Genomic DNA, 20,000 nt, shown 5'->3' with positions numbered 1-20,000 from the left:
GAGCCCTGCTTACCAGCACTGTGGCTACATTGTGTGTGTGTGTGTGTGTGTGTGTGTGTGTGTGTGTGTGTTTGTGTGGGGGTGTTTGTGTGGGAGTGTGTGTGTGTGTGTCGCAATCAGAATGCCAGGGAGGTTGTTTAAACACTGAGATGAGGAAATACAAAAGCAAAACTGCAACTTCAGCAGGTGTTTGTGTGTGTGTGCGTGTGTGTGTGTGTGTTTGTGTGTGTGTGTGTGTGTGCTTGCATGTGTGCGCTTTTGCTTTCAGGTGTTGGTGTGGTAAAGAAACGTTAAACAACGGAAACACACACATACACTGCATCTGCTGCAGTGTTCGCAGTGCAGTTGCAATACTTTCAAGTACTGTATGAAGGTATGTGTGTGTTTCTTTGTGTGTGTGTGTGTGTGTGTGTGTGTGTGTGTGTGTGTGTGTGTGTGTGTGTGTGTGTGTGTGTGTTGTGTATGTGTGACAGAGTGCACACCAAGTTATATAGAGCTATGACACCCAGAGAGGAAGGAAAGGTGCTCGCAGTGATGACTGCTCTTCGACTTGGCCTTTTTGGACGCCTACACACATTATGACACTCACACGTCACTTCCACAGAACTATTTATAAGCCTTTGTGTCTTTTTAGGAACAGCGTGGGTTTGCTTTGCGTTGGTGACTCACTGAGTGGAGGGAGGAGGGAGGCAGGAGGGAGGGAGGGAGGGGGGGGGGGGGGGCAGGAGGAATAGATGGAAAAGGCAAAGAGCGCAGATAGATTCCAGTGTGAGGGAACTAACTCAGCAATCATTGACATTTACATTCACACAACTTCTCGGTGTGTTGTTGTGTGTGGTGGTGTGTTGCACTCAGCGACCCGGATGTAACATGTTATTGTAAATGACTTTAAAATATAAGGCAGTCTTTTACTGTGCCATCACTGGATTCGATGGATAATTAACAAAACTAGTTTTCTCTCTTTCTCTTTTGTGTTTCTGCAGGTCTCTGAAAAGTGAATGAAGCAGCAGAAAGACGATCTCCGAGCACCTTTACCTAAAGAAAGGTGAGTGTTTATGCTTTGATGATGTTGTGTTTGATTTACACTGTTCGTCTCCAGAACTCCTCAAATGTGTCTTTGTTTTTCTGTCTTCTCCAGATCACTCAAGGATCCTTCTGCCTTTAGATGAGCTGGACAGAAAAACAGCGCACAACAACATTAGCCGGTTTACAAAATGGCCAAAAGAGAGAAATATTTCTGATGTTATCCACCAAAGCTCCATTTTTATGTCCACTTCCTGATTCCTGTTTCCAGCCTGGCTCCACAATCACTCTATCGAGGCAATGGATGGGTCCTTTCTGTTTCTGTGAACTTGTCGGCACTCCTCACAGATTAAGCTATCATGTCTGGTAGATTGGGGAACTGGTAACCCTCCAGCATCCGCCCTCCCAACTCCCCCACCATCCCCTCTCTTCTCACCCATAGAAGAGCTTCATGAAAAATGGAGGCACGTGAATCAGCTGCCATTGGGCACAAATCCTCAAGTAAGGAAGTAGTGAAGGAGAAGGTGCCTCTGCAAAGAAAGTGGGCGTCGGAGCCCTCGGCAACAACCAAACGAAGCACTTTTGCTGACCCAGAGGCAAAACACCGTGAGAGTTTGCCGTGTGGTGCCACCGGGGGATCAGCGCCTCAGCAGAAGTACGCAATCACAGGGAATTCTGGAAAGCTGATATCTGGACCCTCTGCAGTTGGAGCTATTGGAGGCCCATCATCTCAAGACCCCCAAGGACCCTTTGCTCAGGGGTTCCCAAGGGGATACCCCTACCAATACCAGCCATACCCTCAGCACCCCCAAACTGAGCGTTTCCTCTCAGGAGCCAAACCTCAACCTGGCCTAGAGCCACATGCATGGCCATTTGCCGGCCAGTTGCCCTCAGATGACCTATACCCCGTAGGACATCCGGGACATACTCACCCTCATGGGGCTGGGAGGTTTCCCCGACAGAAATCTCCCAGTCTACCCAGCTCTTTTGGACAGTATTCTCAGTCAGGCACTGAGCCTGTAGAGGAGGGGTACAGCAAAAAAGAGCAAAAGCCGAAAAAGCCCGGTAAGTACATATGTCACTACTGTGGTCGAGCTTGCGCCAAGCCCAGTGTCCTAAAGAAGCACATCCGCTCACATACTGGAGAAAGGCCATATCCATGTGTACCCTGTGGCTTTTCCTTCAAAACGAAGAGCAACCTTTACAAGCATCGCAAGTCCCATGCTCATGCCATCAAGGCTGGACTCGTACCATTTTCAGAGCTAGCTGTGGCCCGTAGTGGGGACATGGACCAGGCATCGCCAGTGGGTGAGGCCGAGGTTCACTCAGACGGAGAGCAGAGCACCGACACAGACGAGGAAGGTGTGGAGGGCTCCACCATGCTGATGGACAAAGACAGCCCCATCCCACAGATCTCCTTTGAGGCTGACAAGAATACAGGTAATCTTCCATCAATCAAGCCAATATTTAGCAGGTATCACTCACTGTTTGAGTGAAATCAATGTACAATCAAGTATTTTTGATGCTTCAGTACTGCTCAATATGGACATTTCTTTGTATTACTTAATACTGAGGGGTCTGTCAATCAATCCTTACCTTGTATGTTTTACTGTATTCTCTGTCATGCTCCACTCTTTCTCACTGCACAGGTGGTGTGGAACCAGCATATGCAGACTCGGCTGAAGAGCTGCCTGTGGGATCTATTAAAGTGCCTATCCTCATTGTCCCCAAGTCTGGGGGAGTCCCTTCCACAGGCATGGAGTGCCCACCCTTTCAGGACATCAAGGGGTCCCATCACATGTTGGGATCACAGGTTGGCGGAAGAGCGCATTCTCTGGACGACTCCCCCAGCATCAAACAACGTTTGGCCGAGAGGCTGACGGAGAAAAAAGGCCAGGACACTGACTGTGCCATGTCCCAGTCCCTTAACCTCCTCAGTCCTCACAGCAAAGCAGCACGGACTCGGGCTACTTTTTCCCGCTCTGAGAGTGCAGAGCAGCAGATCAGCCCTCCAAATCCTAATGTCAAGACGTACGAAGAGATTATGTTTGGTCGGACTTGGTACTACCGACCCAACTCCAGATCCAGGCAGTCCATCACAGGACCCGGCCAGCCTGGCTAGTTTAAAACAATCTGGTGCTGGATTGTTGATGGGGAAGATAGCTGAGGAATCATATCTGTTTCAGAGGGGGATGTAGGGATCTCTGGAGATCCCAAGCAGTATCCAACAGGACCTTGTCAAAGCAGTACAGGCCCTATTGGAGCCTCCATCTGATTCTGGGCCCCTAATTAGGAGTAACTCTATGCCAACTTCCACCCCTCCTAACCTCAGTGTCCCACCAGGTATTCGGGGCAAGCCACTCTTTTGATGAGATGATGTCATCAGATGATGTGTTTTACCCACAAGGGCTTCGCAGACTCCGAAGACAGGCTGCATTTGAACATTCAGCCGCTGAAGCCCATGTAGGAGAGGCTGAGGGCTATGGACACTTGCCCAAGAATTTAGCTTCATCTCTGGGTATGAAGATTGGTGAGCGCGGCACAGGAGTCCCAGAGCACATTGCCTATAGCTCATATGGTACTAAAGTTAGCATGTCAGAAATAGCCACAAGAAAAAGGAGGAAAGAGACGAGTTGTTGGGGATGAGGAGGACAGCCCTGGACATTGTGGACAGTAGCTGTAGTGGTTCAGTGGAGATGATAGGGGACTATGAGTTTAAGCAAAGTAGTTTTGATGGGTCGAGAGCCACTCCAATAGGAAAGGGCTCTCTCAGTGCTCACAGCCAATCAGATAGCTTTGACACCTGTGCCAGCATGTGCTCTGAGGACATTGCATTGTTTACTGAGTCTGAGTGCAGGAAGGCAGCTGGGAATGTCATATCAGTCATCCAACACACCAACTCCCTCAGCCGGCCAAATTCCTTTGAGAAGTCAGAGTCCTTTGAGCATCCAGGATATCAATCTTCAGAGAAAGGTCCACCTAGCCAGTACTCTGAACAGTCGGACACAGATATCTATGAAGATGCTCTCAGTCCTGAATCGGCCCTACTGCCAGAGAGCATGGAGCAGCAGCTGCAAAGTGACAGTGACCTGGCCTCCCTTTCATCGTCATCAGCCGCAGCCTCCCCTGGTCAGCCTTATCACATCCCACACAAACTAGTCCGACAACCCAACATCCAAGTTCCTGAGATCAGGGTGACAGAGGAGCCAGACAAACCGGAGAAAGACACAGAAGCTCAATGACCAAGGAGCCAGATAAGCAGCCGCAACATGTCGAGGAGTTTCAGCTGCCACAGAGGAGCGACACGCTCTCCCAGATGCCATCGGAAAAGCTCCCACCCAAGAAGAAGCGTCTGCGTCTGGCGGACATGGAGCACTCGTCTGGGGAATCGAGCTTTGAGTCAACTTGCACCAGCCTTTCTCGCAGCCCCAGTCAGGAGAGCAACCTATCCCACTCCTCTTCCTTCTCCATGTCCTTTGACAGAGATGAAGGCCTCAAGTCTGTCTCACCCATCAAACAGGTACCTTGTTATATGTTTAGTATTTTTAACTATCTGAACTAACTTTCCAGCAGCTTTAGTAAAGTTTAGTTCTGGCATGTTTTTCTAGTGCTGCTCCCACCATGGTTATGGTACATTATCATTACTTTTACGTACTTGTAATGAATCGATGACTCCATGACCATGTTGTACTTTGGCACTTGTAAAGACAGCATGTTCCCATAGGTCCAAGAAAATGGGAAGAATTCAGAATTTCTTTCTTTGCGATTTTCTGAACCAGGATGACTCGTTGGCCCCCAGTGGCGGAGCTAAGCAGTCTGAGTTCCTGACAGTACCCGGCAGTGGTCATTCCAGCCACCACCAGCAAAGAGAGATGAGGAGGTCTTCGTCGGAGCAGGCACCATGCACACTGCCCACGGAGTTGCCTGAAATGCGCAGCAAGTCCTTTGACTATGGAAGCTTGTCGTCCTCCAGACAGGGAGAGCTATACTCCAGTGCCTCTGCAATGAAGGAACGCCGGCGTGGATATCTTGTCCGACAGGTAGCATTAAACATTTCATGCTACTTGGATTATTGTTTTTATATATGAGCATAAAGGAAACAGTGGAGTCTGGCCACTATACACTAATACTACTCTTTTCCTGTATAATATATAACAATAATAATAATAATATCAATGTGACTGCACATACTTTGTCTTACACTACTTTTTTCACCCACATTTGACAGGCGTCACTGAGTGTTTATCCAGAGTCAGTTGCTCAGGAGCCAGGCGGCACAGAGATGTCAATCAAGCAGGAGAGTTTGGAACATGTGGCTTGGTCCGGACCAACAGGATCCCCCCACAGCAGCCCTGATGTAGCCAGCAGGACCAAGAGAGTTGGCAGTAGCACCGGTGGTAAGCTTTCATCTCTTATTATCTATTATATCTGATTATTTAAAATACTTTTGGGATAGTTTCTTCATTTTTCCATTTATATGTTTTATTCCCAGGTATAGGATCTCACCAACACCACCAGCATCTCCTCCAGCAGAGTATCAGTGAGGACAGCCTGCAGGATGAACCACTCTATAGCAGGTAAGAGTTCAGTTGTGAAAGAATGAACAAAATCCATCAACCCTTTCAACAATTTCCAGGACTATATAGTCAACTGGTTCAATTAGTACAATGTTGTTAGCTATATTTAGTATAATACTAAGAATATTCCACCTTTTCTTCCTAATAGGTCCCAACAGCATCGTCTGCATGCCCAGGGCTCGTCATCTGAAGGAGAACATCCAGGTCATGAGGTCATGAACAAGGACGTGATGCAGCAGTACCAGAGTGGCCCCCCCTACCTCTCCTTCCAGCAACCAGGTCTCTTCTGGTCTCAGGAGGCCGGACAGACGCCCAGACATCAGCCGGCCCAGCAGCAACTCCCAAAACTCCACATCAGATCACCAGGCAGCCTCGCTGGACACCCACAACACAAACACGCACCACTCCACTCCCTGCAGCAAATCCATGATCAACAGTCACACGATGGAAAATCAGAAAACGCCAGCTCTCCAATGTACCCTGCCTCTTTCTCATCCCGAAACTCTCCTCTGTCCCAGCAACAGCAACACTTTGGCTTGCTGTCCTCTAAGTTCTCCCTGCCCAGCTCCACCACCACCTCCATGCTTCTGCAGCAGATCCAACCTGTCTTTGCAACCCAGAACCTGGGATCACAGTCCTCACTGCCCAGTATGCTGGTTCCTGTACGGATCCAAACCCATGTGCCATCATTTGGTAGTGTTATGTACACAAGTGTTAGCCAGCTGGTAGCTGGCAGTCCGGGCTGTGCTGACAACAGCAGCATGTCTCCCCCGGTTGGTGTTTCGAGCACCGGCAAACCACCAGGAGGAATTGGAGGAGGTTTCAACCTGTCACACTTCCTGGGAAAGACCGAAGGCTCAACGCTGCGCTACCCTCCCTGGAAGGTTCCAGATTCTCTGCCGGAGCAACGGCTAAACACAGGGATACCACTTTCACTAACATCAGGCACCATTTCCACCACAGACGCCTCGGGGTCAGGCATCGGCGGCAGCAAGCGCATGCTCTCCCCTACCAGCTCTCTGGAGCTCTTCTTCGAGACTAAGCAGCAGAAAAGAGTGAAGGAGGAGAGGATGTATGGACAGATTGTAAAGGAGATGAGCGCTGTGGAGCTGAGTGGAACTGAGAACAGTAGCACAGCTGATAAAGGGCAGAGCGGAGGTCTGCGAGCCTGTCTGAAGTGTGATGGCTCCATGGATGACTCTGAAAGGATGTCTTCTTCCCCACCAAGCGACTTCCCTTTTTCCACAAAGATTTCCATTCCCGTCCGTTCCTCTGCCCCCCACCTCCCTGATGTACCCCGAGCTGAGAGCTTCACCCCTCCTCTCCAGATTGTCACAGACCGATCAGGCGGCCGAGACTCCCCAGAGGAACTTGATGTGGATGATTCAGCTCCAGAGCTGAACTTTAGCCCCCAGTCTATGGTCTCCTCAAATGATGCAGAAGATAGTGACAACACAAAGCCATGTGCATCCAGTAAAACGCCGGTCAGCGTGCTGGTTCAGCTCGCTTCTAACCAAAGCGCAGGATTATCCGGAACAGTGGGCCAGACGCTGCTACTCACGGACATGGCTGATGTCCAGCAGTATTTCCAGTTCCCTAGCCTGCGCACTACGAGCAGAGTTAGCTGGTGTTTCCTGAAATACACCAAACCCAACAGCACCCAGGCCGCTTTGCGAGGGTCTGTCTACAGTTCATGGTGTGTGAACTCGTACAATCCCAATCCTCTGAACCTCAGCACCAAGGCTGCACTGGCCCTGCTGAGGTCCAAACAGAGGAGAAACACAGATTTGGTTTACACAACATCAGCCATGTCTCCACCCAGCTCTGGAAAACTGGTGTCGTCTGTGGCCTGGAAGCTGAGGTTTGATCAGGTAAATAGAAATTTAGAGAAAAACAACACAGAGACACAGAAGTGAGAAAAAACCTTTTCCTTTATACTCCTCTCCCTCCTTTTCTCTGCAGTTGAAACCAGAGCTGATGCCTGTTGATGTCTGTAACTTTGGGAGGAAGATGAAAGGAGTGGTGTCGTGGGACCGATCGAAGGAGGAGCAGGTGGAGAAGGAGGTCTCAGCCAAACAGTCCGCCGCCGAACCCTCCCGGATCAAGATCTTCGAAGGCGGGTATGTTCAATTTCAGACACTTTTATTCAAGGTTCAAATGCTAAATCGTAGTTGTCCGTGTCAAAGACGGTCCCCAGTCATTCCAAACAAGTGGAGGTTATGTTTTCACCCCGGTCCCTTAGCCTGTTGGTTTGTAAGATCAAACTAAAAGTACAGGATGAATTCCCACGGAACCGGCGGTGGAAGGTTGTGTTGTGGGTCAGAGAAGAACCCATCAACCCTGGATCTTTCTTTAACATTGTGATGATGTTTTTTGACATTTTCTCCGTTTTCTCAGAGAATAATTCACGATGAATCCTGATGAAAACAATCATGCATGTTCCGGAAACTAATATCTATGAGTGTGTGCAGCTGGATTGAATTTAAAGGGCTGTTGCTCCTCGGTGGAGGTTTAAGTGAAATTCTACTTTTAATTGTTTTCTCAATATCTTAAAAGGAGCTTCAGTGACATCTGGTGCACAGAAGGAGTCTTTTTCAGGAATAACTGGTCAGATTTTGACAGTGATGGAAATCTGACATTTTTAAGATTACGAGGTGAAACTGAGAAAGATTCCAAACCTTACAGGTACTTTACTGAGTCAATCAATCAGCTCCATGATGAAAGTAACGTCTGAACGAGACGGCAGCCAAGAAGTTTTCCCTCTTTCTTATTTTTAGCAGCTAGTTTCATCTTTTATAGAAAGATTTTGATCCAGAACTCATCGCTGCAGGTTAACGAGGTTCTTCACCAGGGTGCTTTTAGAATTTAACATTAAAACAAGAGTAAAACAGTAATAAGCAGATAGATCCAGGTTATAACAAGGACAGAATAAATCACAATCAAATAAACTCGACGCTAGATCAGAAACGTTTTTGTCCCTTTCTTCGTCCGAACAACCAGACGAAATGAATATGAACGTTCATGACCTGCGTACGAACTTTTACGACATCTCTTTCGTGACGATTAACCAGAATGTGCCTGTGAGAGTCCGGGAGTCTGAGCCTGGTAAACCCATCGCACGCTGACGACTTGAGCTTTACTGTAATTGGACGTCGACTTTCATTAATTCTTCTGAATTTAAAGACGGGTGTGAAGTGGATCTGTCCCTCGTTAGTTGTATTTAAACTGTTTCTCTCATGTTTAGTTATTTTTTTAACGTCAGAGGCGTTGGACTTAACATTTCTTTCATTATAATGGATTTCTTTTGTTTTTATTTTATGTCAGTACCTCACTTTTTATATTTGTATTTCTTTTAGAGGGAAATCAGATTGAAGTTTCAATCCATAACTGCAATTTAACATTGAATGTGCTTCATGAGGGATGAGTCTGAGGATCATTTATTATTGTTTACATTAGTATATAGTTGAAACATTTTCAAGTCAACCTGAATATGAGCAGAATGTCTCCTTTAATTGTGATTTTATTAAAGTCACACGAAGCTTATTTTTTTATGTAGAAGAATTTGTCCTTAATGTTCATTAAGTGGTAAAAAAAAAAAGACTGTATGAGGGAGTAAAATCTACAAACCTCTGTACTGAGAGATTCCTCCTGCATCATAATGTTTTATAGTCTTACAGTAGAGCCAGTGAGAGCAAGGCTGCTGAGTGGAACAGACGCACACACACACACACACACACACACACACCACACACACACACACACACACACACACACACACACACACACACACACACAGGCGTTATTAAATGCAGCAGACAGTGAAGTAATTCTCTTTTGTCCCCGAAGGACATTTTAGAAGCAATAAAAGGATAAAAGCATACAAACAGGAAAACGCACACATGCACTTACATAAACATGATGCACAGTAGTAGTGCACACACACACACACACACACACACACACACACACTAAAGCTCATTAACAAACACACGACAGGATTAAAATCTCTTTAGATGACAGAAATCCATAAAGTTGAAGTCTTGGCAGAGAAAACAAATCCATTACCGGCCTTGAAAGTATCGGTAAGCGAATCTGCTTCATGATCTTACCGTGTGCTGTGAATGAAACGGAATAAAACAAAATAATCATCATCATAATTCATTTTCATAACTGGCCGCAGCTGTGTAAACGTCTCGACTGGTTCAGAGGCATTTCCCACTCGGCCGCGCAGCTGAAAGACCAGTTTCCCCCCCCTCGCTGGAGCGGGCGGCTCGTTTGATGGAGCTGATATTCCACCTCCTCCGACACACGAGGCCCTGAACTCGCCGTATTCTCCTCCAGCCGCTGCAGACAGAACAGGAAACGACACAATTCACCAGCCGTTTTCACCATTTCACCACAAAGGAAATATCCCTTTTTTTCTCTCAGCATTTAAAAAAGAAAAAACAGAACGTCAATGTGAAGCTTCTGCGGCGGAAAACAGAGAAAATGTAGCCGGGTCTGACTGGTGGTCGCTGGTAATTTCCCCCCACGACAGACAGGCTCGTGCAGATGTGCACTGATGCTGCTGCCAAGTGTCGGCTGCTTCACTTCAAGCTCCATTCGGGAAAGAAAATCATGTCTGACCGTGGATCTCTGTTTTTAAAGTCCTGTAAAAGAGAAAGTGGGACTGGAAGGAAGACGTTCTGTTTTTTAGACAAGAAGGATAAACACAAAGCACAGAGGTGGAATTCTGCATCGGTTCCTGTTTTATTTTGAAACTCCTTGAAAGAGACATTAATGAAATGTTCACATGTTCTAATGTTCAGAAAACATCACTTTCCTCAGACAGTCTGATCTTCTGCATATAAATGAGTTGATAAGAAGAAATATAAGAAAACTCATCCTCTTTATTTTTCCTCTCAGACTCTCGGGAGGAAACGTGTTAATCTGTTATTCTCACTTTTCCTCGTTCATCTCATCCTGCAGCCGACGACGTGTGTGAACTTAAGCGGCTTCGCACTTCACATCACATTTTAAGACGCACAACTTTCATCTCGGGGCGTTTCCTGTCGTGTCCTCTCTGCTCCTCTTTAACGTCTCCTTGCTGCTCGTTAACTCCGGGTTAGATATTTCTCGCAGCTCGTTGTCAACATGCACGTGTTTGATCCGGATCGATGTCTCGGCTGCGTTTCTCTCTGATGCAGCTGCAGGCGAGCAGAGAGAAAACCTGCTTTCAGCCTTTTTAAGCAGAACCTGTGTGTCAGCAAGTATCTGAGTCCCCGAGCGTGACTGTGAATCTGTACCAGCTGCAGGGCGGCTGACCTCTGACCTCTGACCCTGACCTCTGACCTCTCTGCAGAGAGAGAGTGAGTGAAGGAAAGAGAGAGATGAGGACCTCTCTCTCTCTCTCTCTGTCTCTCTCTCTCTCTCTCTCTCTCTCTCTCTCTCCCTCTCTCTGTCTCTCTCTCTCCCTCTCTCTCTCTCCCTCTCTCGTCTCTCTCTGTCCTCTCTCTCTCTCTCTCTCTCTCTCTCTCTGTCTCTCTCTGTCTCTCTCTCTCTCTCTCTCTCTCTGTCCTCTCTCTCTCTCTCTCCTTCTCTCCCTCTCTCTGTCTCTCTCTCTCTCTCCCTCTCTCTCTCTCTCTCTGTCTCTCTCTGTCTCTCTCTCTCTCTCTCTCTCTCTCTCTCTCTGTCTCTCTCTGTCTCTCTCTCTCTCTCTCTCTCTGTCTCTCTCTCTCTCTCTCTCTCTCTCTCTCTCTCCTCTCTCTCTCTCTCTCTCTCCTCCCTCTCTCTGTCTCTCTCTCCTCCCTCTCTGTCTCTCTCTCCCTCTCTCTGTCTCCTCTCTGTCTCTCTCTTCTCTCTCTCTCTCTCTCTCTCTCTCCTCTCTCTCTCTCTCTCTCTCTCTCTCTCTCTCTTCTCTCTCTCTCTGTCTCTCTCTCTCTCTCTCTTCTCTCTGTCTCTCTCTCTCTCTCTCTCTCTCTCTCTCTCTCTCTCCTCTCTCTCTCTCTCTCTCTCTCTCTCTCTCTCTCTCTCTCTCTCTCTCTCTCTCTCTCCCTCTCTCTCTCTCTCTGCTCTCTCTCTCGTCTCTCTCTCTCTCTCTACTTCCCTCTCTCTGCTCTCTCTGTCTCTCTCTGTCTCTCTTCTCTCTCTCTCTCTCTCTCTCTCTCTCTCTCTCTCTCTCTCTCTCTCTCCCTCTTCCTCTCTCTCTCCTCTCTCTCTCTCTCTCTCTCTCTCACTCTTTTTTTTAAGTCGTGTCTCTGCTGGTGGAGATGTTTTTTATTTATTCACCTTTAGTGAGAGAATAAATCTGGTGAAATGAAATAAATCCCGACCTGCTGTAGAGGAGCTGCCGACTGTGTTCGACTTAGTTCAGACAGTTAAATCTGTTTCCAATTGTCGGGAATGGGAATCTTATTTTCTTTTATTAAAACATTAGAAATTTGCATGAAAGTGACTGTAATTTTTGTGACTAAACTGAAAATGGACGATATTAAATCATTGCTCTTCTGCAGGGGCCGTAAGAATGTGATAGAAATTTCAATTTCTAAAATGTCTTATTAAATTCACTTGAATCAAACCCAAAATTTAACAGCTTATTTCTTGGACCATGATTTCATCCTTCAACCGAATTCTGTAGAAATCCGTGTGGGAGTTTTTTGTGTAATCGTGCTGACAATCAAACAAACAAAGCAACAGACAGACAGAGCTGAAACCAAAACCTGGAAATCACATTTCTTTCATAACCTTCTGTTCTTTCTTCCAGCTACAAATCCAATGAGGACTATGTTTACGTTCGTGGTCGCGGCCGAGGGAAGTACATCTGCGAGGAATGTGGGATCCGCTGCAAGAAGCCGAGCATGTTGAAGAAACACATCCGAACGCACACGGACGTCCGACCGTACGTCTGCAAGTTCTGCAACTTCGCCTTCAAGACGAAAGGTAGGGCTGCAGTCACCCGCTCAGATCCAGTACCATGACTTTTACATTCCCCTCAGGAAATTAAAATGATCCATCATCTCATAAATTTGCCCCCGAAACTTTCTTTTGAACAAGACTAATCACGTTTTTGAGGAATAGCATCTTTATGAAGATATTTTTAGTAGAAAAAACTCATTATCGAGGTTTTAATTGAAGAATAAAATCCCAAAATATAGAAGTAAGTGGTGAATAAAACATGCAGAGAGCTCATAGTGGTCGGACGGGGGGGGGGGGGGGGGGCTGAAGATATCTGATCGTTATTAAAAAGCTGTTTTCTGCCTGACGAGTTCGGACCAAGTCATTAAATCACATGATGAAGAAACGATATGCGATTTGTTAATTGTAATTTTTTTGCGGATGTGATCGTTTTTATTCTACGGCTTCTACAAAATGTCCATTTCAGCCTCTGTCACTCTCGTCACTCAAGAGTCATTAAAGTGTGTGTGTGTGTGTGTGTCTAATGTGTGTGTGTGTCTAATGTGTGTGTGTGTCTAATGTGTGTGTGTGTGTGTCTAATGTGTGTGTTTGTAGGAAACCTGACGAAGCACATGAAGTCAAAGGCTCATATGAAAAAGTGTCTGGAGTTGGGAGTCTCCATGTCGTCGGTTGAGGACGCAGAGGCGGACGATGGAGGTAAATAAAACACACACACACCACACACACACCACACACACACACACACACACACACACACACACACACACACACACACACACCACACACACACCACACACACACACACACACACACACTCACTCCGGGAGCTGCAGCCTCCACGCTTTGCTCCGTGCGGTCGTACGGGGACAGGAAGTGAAATGGAAAGCAGAGCTCAACACTCGTGTCAGGCACTCGACACATAAGCAGCTTTAAAGAGAAAAGTCTAAACATCACTCTGCCATCCGCGGTCTCTCATTAATCCGGCGTTTAAAAGATTTCCATGAGCATCTCCAAGGAACAATTTGTGAAGCCACACATTTATTTTCCATCAAGACGCAGAGAGGAATATTTGCCGCTCATCGCCTGCGACGCAGCGGGAGGCTCCCGGACTCCAGGATCCCATTAATCAGCTGATATGGAAATAATCTGAAAATTATTACTGGGGAAGATGTTGTGGGCTCAGAGGGATGAACGAGATTTCCCATGAAATATTCACAAATAATAAATTCTCCTGGCAGGAGTTGGCTGGGGGGGGGGGGGGGGGTGTTCGGTTTCCCATTAATCTTCAGATGACTTGATAACGAGGCTGCGAACGAGTGGGATTCATTTCATTTAGAGATTTCATCAGGATTAACAACCGTCTGGTGATTCTCTTACCGTCAATAAATACCAATAAAACGACATAAATCATCTCTGAATGTTTCCTATTGACAACGTGGAGGAATTCAGTGTCTTTGTTTTATTCAGTTCGCTGTCAGGAAACCTCCAGGACTCGTTCACACCTTGTTCAGGCCTCAGGAGAGAAAACGTCCTGGCGCCGTTATCTCGCTGATGTTTGTTCATGTTTCTGATCAGTTGGGTTTTAATCCCCTGATTGGTCGAGCCTGTTTACCAGACGACTCCTCGTCACCGCGACTACTTAACAGACACAAATGACATCATCAGCGTGAGACGACAGCGTTTGAATTCTAAATGTTTTGGCTTCGTTTCCAGATTTCATTCGGTGTCAAGCTCTTGAGACACAAACAGACTCGAGGATCTGTGAGAAGTCGTTTGAATAAAATTCATGATCTTCAAACGGCGGCTGGAGGAGAAAAGAAAAAGCAAATTTAAAAAAGAAGCAAAGGAAGTGTTGATGTTTTTAGGTTTAGTTTCCAGGTGAATCCAGGGTTCAGGGTCAGTTTGTATCTTTGACTCTTTGTGTTCGGAGAAACAAACAAATGATTCTGTTTTCAGACGAGCAGATTTGTTTTATTCCAGAACGAAGTCGTTCTGCTGCCAACACAAACGTTTGGCTGGAGCTTTATTGTCTTTGACTTTTTATTGTTTGGAGCCGGAGAGAAAATGTGGTTTTATTTCACGTCTTACTTTCTCCTGCTTTCTCTTCTTGCTCCTCTTCTTCTTTCTCGCTCTTGCTTTCTCTAATTTTTCCTTTTCCTTTTCTTCTGCTCTTCTCCTATTTCTTTTTCTTCATCCATCACATTCCCTACTTTCTCTTATTCCTCCTCTTCCTCTCCTCTTACTTTTTCCTGATTCTCTCCTCCCTCCCTTCCTCCTCTCTGCCCCATTAAATTCCTCTACATTCTGTTTCCCCTCTTCTTTTTTCTCATCCATCACTTTTTATATCCCTCCTCTTCCTCCTCCTCTTCTTCTTCTCTTTTCTCCTCTTCCTTTTGTCTCTTCTTCCTCCTCCTCTTCTTCTTCTCTTTTCTCTTTCCCTCCTCGTCGTCTCGTAGATGGCGGAGATGAAGGTCAGAGGTCAGAGAAGATGTCCAGAGGCGTGATGGCCGACCACCAGTTCTCGGATGCAGACGACTCGGACGGCGGCGAGGAGGACGGCGATGAGGTGGACGATGAAGACGATGAAGAGGACGACTATGATGGCGACTCCACTCCAAAGACTCGCTCACGCTCCACCAGCCCGCAGCCGTACAGCCTCCCCGCGATGTCCATCACCGCCATGGCCGCCTCCCACCCGTCTCCTCACCTGTCTCATCACTCTGCGTCCGACCTCCTGGGAAACGCCAACAAGCCGCCGCTGTTTGGCTACTTCACCACCGTGCCGAGCATCCAGATCACATCGCAGGCTCCGCCCAGCGACCTGGCGGCGAGGGAGCATGGTCACGAGTACCAGCACAGCCTGCAGAGGTCACTGGGGAGCAGGCTGCTGGTTCCACCCTGCTCCTCGATGGATGAAGACTTGCCCTTCCACTCCCCGGACCTCTCCTCCCCCTCCTCCCGCCTGTCCTCACCCGGGCTGGACCACTCCGGCTGCCCGTCCCCCATTTCCCCTTCCTCCTCGCCCTCAGCCCGCCGGTACCTCTCCCCGCGTCGCGACCTCTCGCCCCGTGCCAGACACCTCTCGCCCCGGAGGGACATCTCCCCTCTGCGACACATCTCCCCCAAGAGAGACCTGGGCGTGGCAGGCGGGTACCGGAGAGACCTCTCCCCCAGGAGGGGACACCTCTCACTGCTCTCCCCTCTGTCTCGACCCACGTCTCCGGCAGGAAGAGACTACAAGCGTGACCTTTCACCACGAGGTCGCCACAGGGGGGTGCTCCGGCCTCTGTCCCCTCGCAGAGGACTCCACCAGCACCTTCACCCCCAAAGGTGAGGACCACCTGACTGGATAAATACTGTTCACCATAATCTGATCAACTTTCTGTAATTATCTCTTATCGTATTTCATTCCTGTAAAGTTTAACAGAGGATCCAACAGATATTAATTGTTGTAATTCTGTGTATTCACCTGCGACCTGCAGCCAGCAGAGCGGCGCGAGGAGCCTGAGGCCGGTGGCTCAGGGGGAGTTCGTTTCTCTGGGACGTCGCAGAACCAGCACAGAAATGGAGACGGTAAGAATCAGCTTACTTGTTTGATTTTCTATCTTCCAGTTGAAGACTCTTTTTCTTCATCTTTTTATTTTATTTACCATAACTTATGTATATATCGACGGGGATTAAAATCTAAAAAATCTCAAACTGCGTCAGTGTTCACTTCTTCACTGTGATTTTTCTAAACTTTGTGACATTAAGTCGTGGCGTCGATGCAGAAAACCTGAAGTAGAAATGATGACGGAAAGAAAGCAGCTGTCGGACCAAGTGGGGAGAAGAGAAGCGTTTGGCAGCCGGAGCAGAAACATTCAGGGAGGATGAGGGAATAAAGAGTCCGATAGAGCGTCAGAGCGAAGGCATGATTGAAGATGGGGCTGCTGGGTTTTGGTGGTAACGGGATCTTGGCCGGCGGCGGTGTGGTTAATAACACGGCTGTTTTTCTTCTTAAGAGCTCCACTTCTAACTCTGGCTTCTGCTGCTGCTCCCGACTTTAAACAACTGATTATCGTCTGTTCTTCAAATAATAAATTCATGTTTTAAAAAACCTTTTCTCCGACTCTAGAAGTTCGACCGAGCCGTCGTTCTTTTCATTTATTTTTCTACCGACACCTCCGACCACGCATTTCTGTTCCTGCTCATCGAGACTCACTTTCATATAATATTAGTTTTTTCATCACAAAGCCTCAAATGTGTTTTTATTAAAACTAGAACTGAGTGCGTGTAATTATTTTTGAATGTCGACGTCAGATTTAAGAAATGAGTCTGAGGTTTCTTCAAAGTTTTCTTTGGACGAATTAACTTATTCAATCAAATCTGCCTCCTCGGTTTCTTTCACTGCGTCTCCTCTCGTGTTTCTTGTGTTTCCAGGAACTTCGTCCAGACTCACCTTCACTGGGGGAACAGCGGCAGGCCAGTAACCACGGCAACCAGTCCAGCCCACCTCACCAAGTCCTGTTCAGTCACCTTCCTCTTCATTCTCAACTCCAGGTCACTACTTCTTACTTTTATTATATTTGATGTAATTATATTTGATTTATTTTGTACATTTTAGTATTTCATTTAAGCTTTTTATTTTACTTTACTCACTATTCTAGATTCTGTGTTTATAATTTACATATTTAATTAATTACCTTTAACTTGTGATTCCAGGTGCGTTCGCCCTACCCGATGATCCCCATCGGCGGGATCCAGATGGTACACTCCGTCCACACGTCCGTCACCACCCCTCTCGCTCAGCAGGGGGCACCACGCCTGACGGTGCAGAAGAGCACGTCAGAGGACTCCACCACCAGCGAGGCTGCCCCCCCACATTTCATCTCCTTCATCGAGAGGGGAGGAGGGGGAGGAGAGTGGGTGAGGGAGTCGTCGGCACCTCACCCGTCCTCGCAGGACAGGGACGGCGGGGGAGTGAGGCTGGAGCAGGAGGAGGGCATCCAGACGTGCACCACCGCCATCGCGTCACTCTGCATCGACTCCGAGGAGCCGGAGAGAGGACTGAAGGTGGATGAAGGTAAAGATGGAGGCCGAGCTCCTCCCTCCTCCTCCTCCTCCCCTTCTGCAGCGTCCCCTGACTCCCAGCATCAGCAGCGCCGCTCGCCCTCCGTCTCCATGTCGCCGCCATCTCCTCACCCCTCGCCCTCTCCCCCTGGGATTCAGCACTTTAGCGGCCTGGAGCTCAGGCCTCCCCACCCGTCAGTCCCCTCCTCCCCTCACTCCTCCACCTCCTCTCCTCACCCTCACAGCCCTGCGGTCGACGCCCTCCAGCCTCCGACGGCGTCCAAACCTCCGCGGCTGGAGCGAGCCGGAGAGGTCGAAAGCACAAAGAGGAGCAGAGACGTGTCGTAGACCTGCAGAGGAAGAAGGAGAGGAGGAGGAGGATCTGTGGATTTCTTTTTTGTTTTGGGATAATAGGAAGGGATGAAGTGCAACAGAGAGAGAAATGACCTTTGCACACTTTACACACACATTTCTTCTAGTTCAACACACACTCTCTCTCTCTCTCTCTCTCTCTCTCTCTCTCTCTCTCTCTCTCTCTCTCTCTCTCTCTCTCTCTCTCAGATACATACAAAGAACATGAATGAACTTCTGCAGCATGCTGTTCACATGTCTGTTCTAACCGGGGGCCTGCTATCTGACACTTTCTTATTTAAAGAGGATTTGCAAACGGTTTCACGTGTACGGAAACAACATGCGCTCGCCCGGATGAGGAAAGTCAAAGCCGAGGAAGGAGTCGGGTTAGAAACGGTACGTCAGAAACAAAAGATTGGACAGCTACGTGTGTGCCTTTTCTTTCAACCTTTTTTTGTTGCTTATATTCTGATAAGCAAACGAAGCAGGAAGGTAAATGTAAATACAATAATATCAGCTTTGTAATAAATGCAAACTCCTCCCTCCTCCTCCTCCTCCTCCTCCTCCTCCTCCTCCCTCCTCCCTCCTCTGTCTCTCTCTCTCTCTCTTTTTGGACACCTTAAAAAGTCTGGACAAGCGATGTGAAGTTATGGATATTACTATTACGTACGGTTGCACTAAAACATATTTTTATATGAGTGAAATTTTAAAAAAAATGGCTTTTTTGTGTACAGCGGCAATTCTATATAATACTATTTATTATTGTTACCATGTTTCATAAATTGTAAATTTTTTCTTAAATGTCGTGGATGCCTTTTTCTATGTAAAGCATGGGTTTTTTGCTATCGCTGACATTAGGGCGAGGATATATATACACTGTACTATGGCTTTATATGTTAGACCTATTTATATACGTCTAAGTGAGCACCCTCTGCTTGGAGGTATATACACATAGAAGTAAGATGAATATTTACCCAGCATATGAATACATACAGCATATAGAGTGTCTCTGTGTGTGTCTCTCTCTCTCTCTCTCTCTCTCTCTCTCTGCACTTATCATATAGAATGACATTCACATTAAGGTTATGTATTTATGAGCTTGTACATTTTCTCTGCTGCTCTTCTCTCGTCTCTGGTTGTGATTTCTTTTTGTTTTCAATTTTTTTTTTCGTGGTTTTATTTCTTCTGTTTCTCTTTTTTATTTGCGAGGCTCAGACTCAGCATTAAGTGAATGAACATGCCTTCTTGCACCGTGGCATTCTGCTCCTCCTCCTCCTCCTCCTCCTCCTCCTCCTCCTCCTCTTCCTCCTCCTCTTTCTCCTCTTCCTCTTCCTCCCGCTAACACTCCTCCCTCCCACCAGCCGCCGAACGGCTCCACTCTCTGTCACGTGACTTTTGCTTGAATGAAAACAGTTTTTTTAAAAGGGGGAAACATTCCAGTCGTGTGAGCATCAAGTCGAACCCCACGACAAACTTCATTTGTATTTCTCATCGTGTCCAAACTCTTCGTTTCTGGAGACAAACACGTTCAGCAAACTCTCTGACAAATGCACCTTATATTTCTAAAGACGAGCTCGCTGATCTTTTTTATTTTGCAGCAGACTTTCATTGAAATTGAAGGTGAATTGTTCTGAACCCTCAAAAAACAACAATCAACTTCACAGTCTTTGGGCCTTTCTGCGTTTTCCCTCCTCCGCTCCTTCATTTCATTTTGTAGCTAAGCAATATTTAGCCAGAGCTCTGCTCACCAGCAGGGAGTGTATTTGTTGCAAGGCAACAGCAGTTGTACTTAAAACCCATCATAGAGTCAGGAGCAGAAGGGAGGAGGAGGTGGGGGGGTGGGGGGGGTGGTCCTGGTGGAGTCGGGCAGGTGCAATGTGAGTGTGTATCTCTGTTTTCTGTATCGGTGTGTACTCGACCAGTATATCCTCTTATTCTTACCACTTTTTTCTATTTGGATCCTCCCTCTGTTATATACACTTATCATGACGACAACAATGTCTTTAAAAAAAGTCTGTTTCTCTCTTTCAAGAATATCAAAGCACAAGTCATTGTATAGAAATGACGACAATACAATACAAAAAAAAGGACAAAAAAAAGGTAAAT

At 47.1% G+C, this 20,000-nt stretch overlaps 1 protein-coding gene across 1 annotated transcript in view; it reads left to right on the top strand.

Moving 5' to 3' along the window:
- Positions 1 to 17,956, top strand: part of hivep2a (HIVEP zinc finger 2a) — a 77,010-nt gene extending 59,054 nt beyond the window's left edge. The window contains 21 exon segments of the mRNA XM_034580540.1: positions 984 to 1,045; positions 1,139 to 2,463; positions 2,673 to 3,123; positions 3,125 to 3,206; positions 3,209 to 3,277; positions 3,279 to 3,377; positions 3,379 to 3,657; positions 3,659 to 3,685; positions 3,687 to 4,257; positions 4,260 to 4,543; positions 4,803 to 5,063; positions 5,252 to 5,420; positions 5,516 to 5,600; positions 5,749 to 7,471; positions 7,563 to 7,720; positions 12,343 to 12,518; positions 13,089 to 13,190; positions 14,951 to 15,824; positions 15,977 to 16,067; positions 16,914 to 17,033; positions 17,196 to 17,956. Coding sequence (XP_034436431.1) covers positions 1,482 to 2,463; positions 2,673 to 3,123; positions 3,125 to 3,206; positions 3,209 to 3,277; positions 3,279 to 3,377; positions 3,379 to 3,657; positions 3,659 to 3,685; positions 3,687 to 4,257; positions 4,260 to 4,543; positions 4,803 to 5,063; positions 5,252 to 5,420; positions 5,516 to 5,600; positions 5,749 to 7,471; positions 7,563 to 7,720; positions 12,343 to 12,518; positions 13,089 to 13,190; positions 14,951 to 15,824; positions 15,977 to 16,067; positions 16,914 to 17,033; positions 17,196 to 17,891 — 7,299 coding nt within the window. The 5' untranslated portion in view covers positions 984 to 1,045; positions 1,139 to 1,481 and the 3' untranslated portion in view covers positions 17,892 to 17,956.
- Positions 17,957 to 20,000: the final 2,044 nt, after the last annotated feature.

This window comes from Hippoglossus hippoglossus, chromosome 24 (assembly GCF_009819705.1).
Source record: "Hippoglossus hippoglossus isolate fHipHip1 chromosome 24, fHipHip1.pri, whole genome shotgun sequence".
In the NCBI taxonomy this organism is placed as follows: Eukaryota; Metazoa; Chordata; class Actinopteri; order Pleuronectiformes; family Pleuronectidae; genus Hippoglossus; species Hippoglossus hippoglossus.
Note: the sequence above shows the minus strand (reverse complement) of the source record. Positions and strands in the feature narration are given on the sequence as shown.